General features: G+C 41.7%; 2 protein-coding genes across 5 annotated transcripts; one reads left to right on the plus strand and one right to left on the minus strand.

Annotated features, from left to right (window-relative positions):
* The first annotated feature begins 790 nt into the window (after positions 1-790).
* LOC101485676 (NADH dehydrogenase [ubiquinone] flavoprotein 1, mitochondrial) lies at positions 791-4520 on the plus strand. 2 transcript variants are annotated; one of them, XM_004541201.3, is made up of 10 exons: positions 791-1038; positions 1477-1562; positions 1663-1833; positions 1938-2121; positions 2196-2385; positions 2510-2722; positions 2813-2979; positions 3066-3147; positions 3876-4021; positions 4160-4520. In XM_004541201.3, exons 1-10 carry the CDS (start codon positions 955-957, stop codon positions 4253-4255), a joined length of 1419 nt encoding a protein of 472 aa, XP_004541258.1. In that variant the 5' UTR covers positions 791-954; the 3' UTR covers positions 4256-4520. The 2 variants fall into 2 exon arrangements, with proteins under 2 accessions (XP_004541258.1, XP_004541259.1); XM_004541202.3 differs by having other exon boundaries at positions 1480-1562.
* khdc4 (KH domain containing 4, pre-mRNA splicing factor) lies at positions 4462-15663 on the minus strand. Of its 3 annotated transcripts, none has more exons than XM_004541203.5 (14): positions 15505-15663; positions 14903-15086; positions 11376-11504; positions 11194-11273; positions 11045-11097; positions 10775-10953; positions 9554-9765; positions 8984-9044; positions 8049-8100; positions 7343-7659; positions 6881-7027; positions 6326-6435; positions 6147-6232; positions 4462-5280 (listed from the first exon to the last, which is right to left on the minus strand). In XM_004541203.5, exons 1-14 carry the CDS (start codon positions 15531-15533, stop codon positions 5033-5035), a joined length of 1887 nt encoding a protein of 628 aa, XP_004541260.3. In that variant the 5' UTR covers positions 15534-15663; the 3' UTR covers positions 4462-5032. The 3 variants fall into 3 exon arrangements, 2 of the variants coding, with proteins under 2 accessions (XP_004541260.3, XP_004541261.3); XR_190935.3 differs by having other exon boundaries at positions 5218-5280; positions 6326-6407; XM_004541204.3 differs by lacking the exon at positions 4462-5280 and having other exon boundaries at positions 6090-6232; positions 6326-6407.
* Between the last annotated feature and the right edge of the window lie 49 nt (positions 15664-15712).

A 15712-nucleotide genomic window follows, 5' to 3' on the forward strand; every position in this document is an offset into this window, starting at 1 on the left:
TAGTTTAAGTGATTGAGCTGGAAATGGTGTGGGGGAAAAAGTGAACAGGTCTTTAACATGGAAGTCATTCTGACCTATGAAAGGCACAGGTGTGAATAATAAAATAAACCGTGGCTGGTTTGCGTTCATGGTCCTAATTTTGTTCTGGCTCTGTCTCACCGTGGAACTCGGCTGCACTTAAAGTGAGTAACATTTGTGTGTTTCGAGTTCAAGTTCAATCATCTATGGAGCATTTTCACAGAAGATTAAAAGGAAATAACACCTCAAGTGTTTCAGTAAACATTTCCAGTCAACCAGCACACAAAATACCAAGACAAATGAAATGCCAACCCAAGTGGCAAAGCAGGCCTCACGGATGGTATAAATAAATCGGTGCCCCCCACCACCTTGCCAGGAGGCCATGTTTACTTTCAGATTAATAATTCGTACATAACCATGTAAACTGTGCACAAAATCCCTTAATAAAAATGATATGATGTGGCTTTGATACTGACCCAATAATTGTCTCGATGCACGCTCAATCAGCCAGGTAAAGAAATCCCAAAAAGTTGATTCTGTTCATCTGGAATTAATGTTTTCAGTGGGGAAAACGTTTCGTCACTCTTCTAAGTGACTCTCTGTGAATAGTACTCATGGCCACTGATCAGCTGGCATGACAATTTCCATATTAGTGAGCATTAGTTTTTGGGTGACCCAATAATTGTTTCTGTATGCGTGCGTGCGCGTGCATAACATAGCCTAACGGGTACCTTCCGCGAGCAGGACGTGACGTGGTCTCTAATCCTCTTAGTTTAATTAAGCTGAACCAGCAGGCGTAGGCTGCAGCTCCTTCGGCAGCCGAGGTTTAAAAGTCGACTCGATCTTCTAGAAAACGTAGACCCTGGGAGAAGCAGCTTTGGAGTTTAAAGCAGTTTAAAAGTGAGCTGGGGGTGGGTGTCTTGGGCCCCCTGCAGGATGCTGCCTCCGCGGATGCTGTGGGGCGCTGTGGCGCGTCAGGTTGCTCCACGACTCACCTACAGCACTGCTGCGCAGCCACAGGTATGTAGGCCTGCGGTCACACATCAATACACAGCACAGAGAAGAAAGTGGCACGTTTGTGAGTGAAATAAGATTATCCGGATCGTTCCACTAAGATTTTTAGAGCAACTTGTGGTCTTTAAACGTGTATCCCCCCCCCCAATATTACTGTAGATTTTACAGTAAAAGACAAAGATGAATGCGTGTTGTGCAATTTTAAAAAGTCCTATAAAGTACTCCTGGGTTTAATTCAGTAGTAGTCTTATGTTAAGCTTCACAAAAGTTGTATTGTTTGGCATTTTAATTTGTTGATATGGCGCCAAATCACCTCAGCATTAATCTCAGAAGTAAAACATTACAGGTTGTTTAAGGCAGCAGATGTCCAAACCCAGAAAGACTGACAGCTTTTTTCAGCCACACCTTTTCCTTTTTTTTTTTTCCAACTTTTCTTATTTCCAGCAGGTGAAGCCAAAAAAGACCATATTTGGTCCTCTGAGTGACCAAGATCGGATATTTACTAACTTATATGGCCGACATGACTGGAGGTAAAAGTATTTGAAGTAAAACCACCTTCATTACTCTCTAATGACCTGTAGAAACACCTTATCTCTCTCTGTTGCTCTTCTCTTCCGTTTTTTCTCCCAGACTCAAAGGAGCGCTAAAAAGAGGAGATTGGTATAAGACCAAGGAGATCATACTGAAGGGACAGGACTGGATCCTGAATGAGGTGAAAATCTCGGGGCTTCGTGGCAGAGGAGGAGCAGGATTTCCGACAGGCATGAAGTGGAGTTTCATGAACAAACCCAGCGATGGCAGGTAGGAGCAAGAGGGAACAGAAACAATCTGCGAATGATGCTAAGGTTTCATGAATAAATAATCTGTTGGCGTGTCTGTGACTTTCCGCGTTTGCTATGTGGTAGGCCAAAGTATCTGGTGGTGAATGCTGACGAGGGGGAGCCTGGGACATGTAAAGACCGCGAGATAATGCGTCATGACCCCCATAAGCTTATAGAGGGCTGTCTGGTGGCTGGGAGAGGCATGGGAGCTCGTGCCGCGTACATCTACATTAGAGGGGAGTTTTACAATGAGTCATCAAACCTACAGGTAATGTATGGATGGATGTGTGACGAACAGTCCGTGGATGAAGAGCGTTTGTCTTAATTGTTTTCTTCAAACAGGTGGCCATTAATGAGGCGTACAAAGCAGGGCTGATTGGAAAGAACGCCTGCGGCTCTGGGTATGACTTTGATGTGTTTGTTATGCGGGGAGCAGGCGCATACATCTGTGGAGAGGAGACTGCTCTAATCGAGTCTCTTGAGGGCAAACAAGGGAAGCCCCGGCTCAAGCCGCCTTTCCCTGCAGACATAGGTGAGGTAAACTCTCCACAGCAGCCTCCAATATCCTGCAGCACCTAATTATGGTTTAAGAAACTGCTAAATAGGGTTATATTCTAATTATAGTTATTTACTGCTCTCTTTCTCTCTCCCTAAAGGGGTGTTTGGATGCCCAACAACGGTGGCCAACGTGGAGACAGTTGCTGTGGCGCCTACGATCTGTCGTCGAGGCGGCGCTTGGTTCACCAGCTTTGGGAGGGAGAGGAACTCTGGGACGAAGCTGTTCAACATCTCTGGTCACGTAAACACCCCATGCACAGTGGAGGAAGAGATGTCTATTCCTCTGAGAGAGCTGATAGAGAGACATGCAGGTGTGTGTGTGTTTAATCCAGTTCTGTCCATGAAGAGTTTATGAAACATTACACATTTTTTTCCTCTTTTCTCTCGTATGATTGGTGCAGGAGGAGTGAGAGGTGGCTGGGACAATCTATTAGGAGTGATCCCAGGGGGGTCCTCCACTCCCATTATCCCTCGGCATGTGTGCGATGATGTGCTGATGGATTTCGATGACCTGGTTCGTGCAGAGAGTGCCCTGGGAACCGCAGCTGTCATAGTCATGGATAAATCGGTAAACAGTTGCCTGAAATATTGCACATTTCACAGGCTCCTCAGTGACAGCAGAAAGAAAATCTGACTGATGCGTCTTCTCTGCAGACCGATGTGGTCCGAGCCATTGCACGTTTGGTTGAGTTTTACAAACACGAGAGCTGTGGACAGTGCACCCCCTGCAGGGAGGGTAAGGAACTACATTCAACACTGGGCTCAGGCAGTAACTGTTAAAACATCCATTATCTCACCCTTTAAAATCTTTTTACATCCTCCTTACATTCCTTACAGTGCTCTTCTCTCTTCATTGAGCTATAATAAGCACTTGTGTGAACTGTCAACAAGAACATCAGGGTTAGGTGAAGCGTTTACTACTCAGGACATGCCTGAAGGGTACATAGGTATGATAAGTGCTCAAATATGTTATTATAGCAAAATAAACACTCTGGTAAGGTAAGATATACCTGTAAGAGCACAATTATCGAAGGATTGAAAACATAATACTGGTAAAACAGAGGTTTTATGACAAATTAATCATAATCTGAGCCTGTATTGATGCATTTTATTTGCACATATGTAATGTAAATCTCGGTTAGAAAAAGCCTTTTTAAATGTGTATAATTTTTGCATTAATTTGGACAAACAGTGCAACAGCATTCGTTTCATTGTCTTAGTAAAGCTAGAGTCATAATGTGTGAGTAATTTAATCAATTAGCTTCAGGATTTGGATTATTAGTTTGTGAAGAACACAAAAGGAAGCTACAACTGTTATTTTAAGATATCAAATAGGTTTTTAAGTCTTTATTAGAATTGGATTAAGATTAGGGTCAATAATAACTCCTCCGAGGTAAAACTTTGCTTAAAAGTTTCAGGAATTGTAATTTTATAATGCTTGTTCAACTCCTTCCTCTCCCACAGGAGTGGACTGGATGGATAAAATGATGTGGAGGTTTGTCCAAGGCGAGGCAGCAGTTTCAGAAATTGACATGATTTGGGAGCTCAGTAAGCAGATAGAGGGACACACCATTTGTGCTCTCGGGGACGGAGCTGCTTGGCCTGTGCAGGTGAGATTTCTTCTTGGAGGCGTTTTAAGCACTTAAGCACAAGTTCAGTAAAACTGAGCCTTCAATTTCAAAAGAAATGCTAAATGTGAAGAGTCAGGGGCGTTTACCCTCTTTTTTTTTTCCCTTTTGTGTGTGCAGGGTTTGATCCGCCACTTCAGGCCTGTCATGGAGAGCCGCATTGCTCACTATAACAAGAAAAATCCCGCAAGGGCGCCAGAGGTCGAGATGATCTGAAAGTGAAATGCCTCCCATTCAGTCTGTCATCAAATCATTCCATAGATCATTTATTTTAAGTGTAAATATTACTTATTGATCAAAGTTATCCTGATCGCAAAAGCTATGTGTGGACAACCAGTCTGCTTTGGTGATATAAAAGCAGCAATGACATCTTCAACTTAGTTAACTGATGCACGACGCAATGAAAGAAATGAACACATACGTCAATAAATTAGCTTTATTTCATAAACTTGAGAAATAAATTCAAATGCTTCACTGCGTACATGTCCAGTCTGATCTGTACAAAAAAAGGAGATGATCAAGAAAGGATTAAGTGATTGATGTTTGTTTTGTTTTTACTTTGGGGAAAGAAAAGAGAGTGGGAACAGGAAAAGATGTGTTAGGATGAAAGGAAAACTGGTCTGTGATTTACAGTCTGTGTTATCATTTCACAGAGACACACAGCTGAGCTGGTGCAGGTTTTCCCTCGATTCAGACCAAGAAGGCAGGCAGAATATTGCTCAACTGACCAGCTATACATCCAGACTAAAGGTTGAAGTATCACTCCGGCAAATGTCCTTCTTTGAACAATGACTAATGACAGTCAAACAAACAAATGGGAATCTTTACAAAACTTTAGCTTGTCCATTTAGACCCAAGTGCTAAATCCTGAAACCAACACAGAGCTGTTACGAGTCATCCTGGTGAAGAACAGATGGGCTCAGTTTGGGTGGATATCCTGTAAGACTCAGCAGAAAGCACTCGGTGAGTTCAGATTTTTTTTTTTTTTCTGCATTAGGGTGCCATCCAGAAAGGTATAGACTGCTGCTGCGGCTGTGTTTTAGCTCGAGGGAGTGGTGGAGGAGGGCAGCGATAACCCTGTGCCCAGCCTGAGGTGGTTGTGGTAGTTGAGGAGGTAGGGGGAACTGCCCCAGGGTTACCTGGCCCTGAGGTGGCTTTTGAGGTGGGGTGGTCTTCCTCTTCATCAGAAGAGCCGCCGGTGTATGCCACCAAACCTGTTTTCAGTCTTTTTACTGCAGGTGCTAAAAGAGGAAGAAGAGAGCAAAAGAAAAAACAGGAAAAGAGAGAGAGAGCGAGAGAAAGGCAGCACATGTGGAGAGGAGAAAGAGAGAAAAGATACACAACAACAGCAGCAGCTCATTTCAAGTCAAAGGTAATTATTTCAAACACATGTTGGGAGAAACAAAAAGTTAATAGATCAAATGTAAATCAACGTTTATGTCAGCCGGTTTGAGGAGGGGGGGTGGCGGCCATTCAAAAGCAGCCATTGGTTGGTGGGGAGCGACAGTGTCAGGGGCCGTCCAATCGAGCGGCAAGACGGTGTCACAGGACGAGTCGTACCCCACCCCCAACCGATATCCATCATCACACCGGAGACACATGGAAGAGAAGAAAAACACAGAGAAAAAGAGAAAAACACAAAAACAGGAGAGATTCTCGTTAGCGAGGGAGGAAAACGAACGTCGGACAATCCAGACTGATGATGTCGTCACGGCTCGACATAATCGCACTCCTTTATAAAAAGGAGTTGAAGGCACACAAAAGGTGTTGAGTCATAGCTCCGCCTCATTATCTTGAGATGTGTTGTCACAGCAGCAGACTCCTGGAAAAGCCCGTTTGAGGCTTATTGTGGCGGGCGCTGCATTTATCTCAGCCACAAAACCAGGAGTGGCTTTAATATTAAATATAGAAAAACGAAACTAAATCTGTTTTTGGGGGGTTTATGTAACAGACATCCAGCTTCAGTAGGCAGGGAGAGGATTTACATTTGTCTCTACAGCTCTACATTAAGGCTGTGAATAAAATTGAGGCCAGGCTTATAAGAGGGTCACAGTCCGTGATTTGGATTTGGGCAGGGATTTGTCAATCCACAGGATAACGCCCTTACCGGCGGGGCCTTGCGGTGCTTTTCTCTCTTCCACCTTGGGTCTCGCTCCATTCACAGCCAAGGGGGGTGGAGGCATTAGCTGCTTACTGGAGAACACAAAGAGAGGGAGTGAGTGAACTCTTCTCACTGACCTGTGAATATTATTAACCTGAACAACATCCTGTGTAAAATCTGCACACCTGTCCCTCTCACACGACGGGCTGGAGGAACTCTGTGGTTGGGATCCTGGATTCTCAGGGCTGCCCATGGAGAAGCCTGCACCTAAATTAGTCATATGAATGGGTCCATGCTATGAGCAGAAAAACACACAGGCACGATTAGGAGACATCCTCAACTAAGCCCTGCCCTGACACTAAAAAACAATACACACCTATTTACAACACCAAAGTGAAAAAAAGCTAGCTTACCACAAACCTGTGATTATAATGATATTTTCCCGTCCACTATGAAAGATACTTTTAACAGCTCTCCAAGCTATCTCAACCAAGGTACAAAAGACATTTGAAGAGAGCAAAGATGATATGTTAGGAGACAGAAATCGGAAAGAGAGGTAAGAGTGCTTCCTCGGCTCATGAAGGTGACTCGTGACAATGAGGACTCCGACATACAAACAGGGAACAAACAAACATGGAGACCACGATGTGGAGAAAATAAAATATAGGGGGTGTTTAAAAAAAAAAAAAAAAAACACCAGAGAATGATGAGGGGGTGAAAATGCAAAAGAAATGTATCACCTGGTATCCCAGCAGGCCACTGTCTGTCTCGTCAGGCACCTCCTCTGTAAAGCGTCTTTTCTGTGGTGGGTTGGCTGGGGCAGCAGGAGGTGAAACTTTGGGTGGTGCTGCAGCAGAGGGAGGTAAACGTACAGGAGGGGCTAGAGTCTGCACAAAAGACGAAAACAACAGTATCGTCTGGTTACTGATTTGCCTGCTATGACACATATCCTTGGCGAGAGTTTCACAGTTTATAAAAGTAAAATTAAAGAAGTAGTAATCCAAAGATCTAATTTTGTGCAGAAGTTTTGATTGTGTCAGATGTTTAGATTTGCTCCTAGTTAGCTTTCAAGGGGTAAAGAGTTAAGTGGACCTAGGAAAAAAATGGGATTGTTGTACAGTCAAAGATTTTACACAGTCTTGTTTTATTTGTGTTTCTGGATGCCTGCTTTAGTTTTAAGGCCATGTTACAATGAATCCTACCTGTGGCAAGATGTCAGGAGCAGGTACTGGTGCAGGCGTGGGTGCAGGAGCTACAGTGGGGACAGGGGCAGGGATAGGGACAGGTACAGGTACAGGGACAGCAGCAGGAATAGGAGCTGGAGCTGGGCGGAGAGGGTACTGAGAGGGAACACCAGCGGCAGCCACTGGCGGCACAGGAGGTGGGACAGCGTAAGGTGAAGGGACAGGCTGAGGCTGAGGTGGGGGTACGGGCAGTGGGTAGCCTTGCTGGTAGCCAGTAGGGGGGTAGTAAGGAGGTTGAGGAGATATCCCATTCACTACTGGCGGCTGTCCAAACCCTGAATAAAAACAAAAGAAACAAGCAAAACAGCTAGAATGAGGCTCTCACAGAGATGTCAATAAACAGATGTGTTAGACTGAGAATGTCTGTGAAGGTTCTCAGTCATCCAGGTCATCGTAGTCTAAGGAGCTTGGAAAGAAAAGCGTCTGGACTTCTTTAAGTTGCTTGAAGACGTTTCACCTCTCATCCGAGAAGCTTCTTCAGTTTCAGTTTCAGAACTGAAGAAGCTTCTCGGATGAGAGGTGAAACGTCTTCAAGCAACTTAAAGAAGTCCAGACGCTTTTCTTTCCAAGCTCCTTAGACTGAGAATCTTACAGCTTTCAGTTAAAGAAAAAGAGCTTTGGTACAGCAACAGAAACTACAGAAAAACTACCAGCTGTGGAGTACCTTGTGGTGTTGGCATCATTTGATTAAGGAAGCGAGAATACTCTGCATGGACCTAGAAAAGAGGAACATTGCATTTAATCTTGTTAATAGTTTTAAAAAAAATAAAAAATTTACTTTGAAAGTCATCCTATAAAGACAAGAGTTCAACATAATGTAACCATTATAAAAGAAAAAAAACATAAAAACCAACTGTAAAAGAACGAGATCTATCAAGATTCAGTTAAAAAACAACAACAACAAAAACGCCTTCGAACATTTACAGCACAAACTACCTTTGAGTCTCCACCTTTAAGAAAACGGCTGTGTCTGCAGAAAATACTTGTGGTCTCCGCTTGTGGTGCAGCACACAAATAATCCTTCACTATCTACAGCTCTGTAGCCGATGTGCGCATCTGCAGAAGCTGAGATCAGTGATCCCTTAAACCACAAGGAAGTGTGTGTTTCTTTGCTTAGTTTAAAAACATTTTTGTTTTATCACCAGTGAGTGTCAACAGTTAACACAGTGTGGAAACATCAGTGCCACCAGCGATTTAATTAATTGTTCATTTGCAATATTGATCTCGTACCATTAGTGTTTCCAGTTGTTTTGTTAAAAAAAAAGAAACAAAACACTTTTCATAACTAATCTGTGACAGGCCACCACTCATTACTTACTTATTATTTATTAATGCTCAGGGACTGTCTAGTGACTCCACAGTGTAGGGGTTTGCACCTTTGCCTAACAAGCAAAAGATCTCCAGTTTGATCCCGTGAGGAGACAAAAATCCCTCTGGGGTTGCATCAGGAAAGGCGTCTGCAGTAAATATCCGGCAAAACAAATATGCAGAGCTACCTGCTGTGCAACCCTGTGGATAAGGGAGCATCTGAAAATTGGTTTTAATGCTTGACTGTCTGCTGAAGCTGGAATGGGGAAAATGGACACTTGGAGTACTCACTGTCTGAAGCAGGTTCTCACACAAAGTCTTTGCTGCTGCAAGTCCTTCAGGTTTCGAGTGACTGGAGAGAAAAACAGCAAAAATAGTTCATAATCATGGAAAACTACCAATATTTGAAATCCACTGTTCTCTATTGACGCTGCATGTGACATATTTACACCAGACTTCATTTTCTAATTTTTCTAAAGGAAATTTACACAGAACTATATGACAGTTGAAGTAGTTTTGGGCTTCGTGTCTGTACAGTACTATCTTATTTTACCATCTTATTATTCTAACACCCAGTAATCAGAACTTTTTAATGTTATTGTTTAGTAGTGGGTGGCAAATAGTTTGTAGTTGCATTACCACCACCTTTTGGCCATTATAGTGAATAGCATCCCACCAGGCACTGGTAAAAAAAAAAGCATCAATCACATTTACTTTTAATTTATTTTCTTAAAAAATAATAATAATAATTTGGAAATTCTGACTGCGCTCTACTGCAGAAAACTCCAGAGTGTGGCAGTGTTGTGACAACGCTTCATTAGCCTGCGCCGCCTTTAATGGACAAAGACTGATGATACCCACCTGATGTAAATGTACATGGGTTCAAAGGCCTCTCGTCCAGAGGCAGGCTCCAAACAGCCGGATCCTTTCCCTCTGAGGAAGACTTTGGCCCCGGTCTCAGCCTGGATGTGCTGCAAGTATGAACAGCCGGGCCCCTCGACACGCTCTTTGACTGCAAAGCCCGGGACAGCGTGATCCAGGCCCACAAAGATCTTATCTTGAACAAAATGCATCTGAGAAATGAAAGAAAATATGAAGGGTTGCAGTAACTATGACTAAACACATTACCATACTGACAGTTTTCAGTCCCCCCTACATTTATGCCCCTTTTTAGACATTAGTTCCAGTATATCTCCAAACATTTTTAAATTCATGAATGTCTAGAGGTAGGTTGATCATTCCAAATATCGGCAGTATCGAGACAAACACTTTTATTGGATCAATACTCTATCCTAAAAGGTCAGACTGTATTCCACTGAATTGTGTTAAATTTTTTATTTTAATAAGAAAACTATATCTCAAACATGCACTATGAAAAATGTCTGAAACTTTTTGTGTTCTGTGTTATCACCTGTTTTATTTAAAGCCTATAACACATTTAAACAACAGAACTTGACCGAAGTCCTTTAAAAACAGGCACATTCACATTCCAGGTCTCCAAAAAATCCAGTTTCAAAAAGCTGAAAGGTTTTGTTGTGTTAACTAATTATTATAGAAAGTAACAGTTACAGGGATTTTGGTGGTCATTAAAAGGTGTTCAGATTTTTAAACTGATGCCCATTCATCTCATAAATCATGGCACACCGCTCTCCCCTACATAAGTTACCTTTATAAGTTAAAAAGCATCGGTATTGGCAGTAGTGCCTCTGTATTTATCGCACACCACTAATGTCCTTTTTTTCCCCCCCAAGTGAAGACTGTTGTTAAATCGACTGCTACCGAAGGTTGGATGCAAATCAAATCAAATGTCTTTTTCATTCAAACAATCGCAGCTTCTTTGTCTGCACTAGATGTTTGAAGTCTTCCAAGTCTTACACTTCTGAAGTATATAAAATCTAAAGCAACCTATTTACTGTTCTTTTGAAGGCATTGATTAAATATGACGCTAACTATTTATAATCTCACCCCCCTCACCTTTTCTAAAAACAGTAAGTGTATTGAGGCAATTGGTAAACTGATCGGTGCTTCAAAATTAGGTGGAAACAGAGAGTATGACCTGCATCCATGTGGGAACTGCCTTACCCCTGACTGAAAGTGTGGTTTGTGGTGGGTCACAGGGGGCAGTGAAGGAGCAGGGAGGTTGTTCTGCTGATACACTGTGACTGAAGCCCCAGTAGAGGAGAAAGATGGAGAGGATGATGAAGCAGTTGCAGCCTTCACCACCCCATTTGTGATGATCTCCTTGATTCTATTAACTGCTCCTGGAAAACGGAGAAGAGAAACTGTCAGTCGAATTACGAGCTACACAAAGACAAACGTTTATGACTGACTGAAGTTTAAAAGAATACTTACTGTCAACAAGCTCTCTTGTCTGTCCTTGGACGTGTAGATACAGAGGTCGATCCCTGATTGGAATGAGCAGAAACAAGGCCGAGTTTACATAAAAACATCAAACACCGGGTCTACTATCAGTTCGGTTAGTGAAAATGAGAGACAGTCACCCTGTTAGCGCTTTGGTCTTCTCCTCTGCTGTCATGTAACGGCCTCTGGTCGACACTGCAGCACCGCTCACTTTACTGATCTGTGGACAAACCATATTAAAAATTACAAACCACATCACGAGCAATCCGCTAGCTAAGAAACAGACCTAACTTTTGAAAATATCATCCATATTGTTGCTGACCTCATCCTGCGTTTGCCCACGTGTCAGGAGATTTCGACAATTAATTGGGACGTCATTGATCTCAACTTCAGCTACCACCAGGTCGTCTTTGGCTTTTGGCGGCACTGGAGGCTTTCCGACACCAAGGACCTGAAAGAGGGTACGGAACAAGAAGCATGCGTCAGTCAAGGCACAGCTCATTATTTTATACTGGAGACTTAAAACATACATTTTAACTAGAGCTGGGCGATAGAACGATAACGATATGTATTGCGAAATAACTTTTTCTCGATAGAAAAATTAAACTATTGCGATAGGCCTCATCTCTCTTGGCCTCTTAAAAAAAAGAACAGCCAATCCAAATTAAGTAGCGCAGAGCCGAACCAATCACAGCCGCAGCGTCACGTAACGTGACTTGTTACGTGCAGCACAAGTGCCAAGGCGCACATGTGTATTTGTTTGGGAAGCTGCCAGCTGGGCTGCCCAGGTAATGAAGGAAATGAGTGTGCCGACTAGAGAAAAATCAACCAAGAGCGTGAGCGAAGGTTACCGAAGAAAAAACCGATGATGGTTCCAATGCCGGAGAGCTTGTCGAACAGAAGGGCCATAGAAGTTCCGTAGTGTGAAGGTATTTCGGCTATTTCAAGTCTGACAAAAAACTTAGTAGCTTGCACTGTAAATTGTGCCGAAAGCAAGTCTGGAAATACAATAAACCGGTGCATGCTCAATCTCTGACTGAAAGCGCTAATTCGTCATTCGGCTTTTGTCAGACTAAAGTAACTGTTAAAACTGTTTGAAAAGCTCAGCTATACAACAAGGAGAGATTGAGAATTTCCTTTTAGTTCTCAGTTTATTTGATATTGAGAAAAGTTAGTCAGTTTTGTCTGTTCTTCTGTAAAACAAACTAAGATTTATTTTTAGAATTAATATTTTGTTTCTAAGTGGAATTGACAATTTAGTCTGTTTCGTTTGTTCTATTTTGAAACTTAAACGCTTTAGCGGCAGGTTTTGTGTAGTTTGCAATATTTGCCTTTATTTATCTGAAACTGAAGTCTCATGTTCCTTAAGTACATCTACCCTGTTGAACTTATTATGGGAAATAAATATTTAAATTAAAACGAGCTGCTAATTATTTCACATTTTACTTGTGAGCAACGGCACATTTAAATCTTACAAATATAGTTATTTGGCTTATATCATGATAGATATCGTTATCGCCTGAAATGAAAAAACATATCGTGATATGAAAAAATCTTATATCGCCCAGCTCTACTCTTAACAAAATAATCCTGTGTCTCCACTCATGTAGGATTTGGCAATTGATAGGTTTTTATTATCAATTACGACTCTGGCTTCCAAAGACTTTGAAAACAAGGTAATGAAAATGTTGCCGCCTTTTATTTGGCAATGACTCGCACTGTGATATTGTGACATGATTGTTCAGCCGAGCTCAAGCCAAACTGTGGAACAGGAGGACGTTGTCAACAAGGGCGTTTGTGTTTCTTTGTTTCAGTTTGGATATGTGCAGTGTTTAAGAAAATCCAGTTACAGAAATGTTCAATAAAATTGGAATAACTCTGAAGTGAAAACTATTTTAAGCTGCTCTCTTATTCGCAAGGGTTCGCCACTGTGGGTAACCACATTGTTTTGGAGCCAAAAAGGGATTAGCGTCTGAGTGTTGAGAATTAAAAATGATTTAATAAAGTTTTGACTCAATATAAAATTGAAGTTACAAGTTAACAATAAAATATACTGTTGTCACAATGTTGATGCAACAAATCTTTAAAGCATTAAAGATAAAGCGGTCCTGTTCATTAATCTGCAATATCACTAAAGCACTACAAAGCCATTTTACAGGTCTGTAAAAGCAGCATTTCCTCCTCCAGCAGGAACTGTAAAGAGTGACATCTGGTGGAGGTGAAGTGTACATGCGCAATGCAAAAACAAAATGTACTAATTTTACTTCACTGTTTTTTTTATTTCAGATTAGTTTCTACTTCGTTATTAAGATATTTGTTTGATTGCACTGTATTGCATTTTATTGAAATACATAACATGTTACTTATATATATTTACCTGCTGAAAAAAGAGGTATATGTTATCTTATAACCTTGATGTTGGAGTCTAAGTGTAAAAATGCAGGACAAGAGAGAAAATATGTGGGAATACAGTTAAAGCTTTAAATCAAATGTCATTATATAGACACCGTGTTTGAATATCCTGTTTTCTTAATTATCTTCTATGAAATCCAATAATATCTGAATATGAATATCTTTCTTATGTTTTTGTCAGTGCTGGTCACATGTACACATATATATATATAAGTGTATGGATACACCAGGAAGAACACATAAGGCTTATGGTAATAGGAATAACTATAAAAGTCTAATTTCCTTTGGAAGCTTCCTAATTGCTTGAACCCTCCAAGTACTAAGAAAAGGTGGTTCCTTTATTACCTCATTGAACACATCCGTTAAGAAAGGACAGAAGATAATACCGCCCCACAGAATCTCGGTGTTTATTACAAGAAATGATCACCATGACAGATTGTGCGTGTGTTAGGTCACAGTGCATTTTCCATTTCATAACATAGCCTGCTGATATGTTCTGCACCTTTACCCACAGGTCAACACAGCACTGCTGCGACAGAGTTGTTGAGTTTGTGTGATGAACATAAATGTATAAATAAAAAAAGCTCTATTAAAGTTTAATGATTACTGTACTGGACCCTATGGAGTAATGGTTGAATAATTTGACTTCAGGTAGACATCATCTCTCCAGGAGAAAAGTGAAAATAACAGTGGCCCTACAGTATGAAGATGTTGGGTAAAGTATTTTGCATACTGGAGGTTAAACAATCACAACATCCAACCCAAAATTATTAAATTTCGGGGTGGAACAGCCTTGTATAGTGCAGTCTGGGTACCACGCTTCTCTATTACGGTGTTGTGCCAAAAACTGATTGTCTGCCAAAAACGGATTTCCGGTATTTGCCAAAAACTGACTGCTTGTATTTAAACTGCTATAAGTAACTTGTTGGGCTATAATATGTGAAACATATGTCAAATGCATCCCTCATGGATGACATAAAGTCATCTTGAGCCGCAAACAACAAAGTAGAAGCCGCAATCAGTTTTTGGCAGTGACTTTTATATAACCTTTATTTATGCAGTTAAAAAAAAAATCTCATTAACATTAAATATGTCTTTTGTAAGAGTAAGTTGGCCAAGAGCACAGCAGAAATGGCAGCAAATATTACAATAGTTCTGTAAAAATATTTTAAGTGGGGATAAAGGACCAGATTGGTTATGATGTAAGTACAATAACACAGAGTTGTAAAGATACTTCAAAAACAGATAATTTTTAAATTCTATATATAACCCCTTTGTAAGCCCTGTTCACCGAAGTCTATGCCTAAAGATATTACACATAAAAAATACACAGAAACATTGGAAATCACTTTTTGGCACAACAACGGATTCAATAATTTATAAAATCGCCTTTAAAACAAAAGTAACTAATAGAAAGACCGCCATGCTGTTCATTACCTTATCAGGCGGCCCGGGGTTGCCTATCTGTGAGGGTTTGAGTTTGCCTTTGGCCACCAGCATGGCATTAATCTTGGCAGCCACAGCAGCAGCAGCATCCAGAGCTCCAGTGGGTGCAGCTTCAGCCTCCCCCATCCCACCAGAGCCAGACCCGGGCCCAGGCTGGTCCCATTTGCTGCGGCGGCTGGAACACAGAAAGACAAAAAACATTAAACTAGTCAAAAAAGTTTGTATAACCCTCACTTCAGCCCACAAACCCCCAAAAACTCAACCGTGAGGATAAGCAAACAACACCCAATGCTGTTATTGTTGACGTTTTGGAAACCAGAACTGTGGTCTAACAGGGTTTTTTCCTCTTTGTATTCAGTTTGCGGTCACAATCACAGGCACTCTGCCACCAAAATTAATTATTTAAAAATATTTTGTTTTTGAGTAGCTACAGGATAAAAAGCATGAGCTGCTCGCCAGCTGCAGCGCGACAGCACGGCCATGATTATATAAGGCGGCTAACGTTAGCGAGCTAGCCGGCTATCTGAAAGCATAAAGGCGGCGGCTAAACAGCACAATAAAAATACAAAAACTGTCCGGGTTTAAAGGCTTACCCGCTGCTCTGAGCCCCACAGAATGACATCAATGTTTCGTCAGATAGAAAAAAATCCCCGTGAGGAAAATCTCTCCAGACTTCTGCACAGCTCGTACAGTCAGCTGTGCTGATGGCTAGCCGCTTCGTGTCTCACCGTTTCCGCCTCCGGTTACTGCTGTTCTCGCTCAATGACGCCACCAGAGGGCGCCAGACACCAGCAAGTGTGT

Source organism: Maylandia zebra, linkage group LG11, assembly GCF_041146795.1.
Source record: "Maylandia zebra isolate NMK-2024a linkage group LG11, Mzebra_GT3a, whole genome shotgun sequence".
NCBI lineage: Eukaryota > Metazoa > Chordata > Actinopteri > Cichliformes > Cichlidae > Maylandia > Maylandia zebra.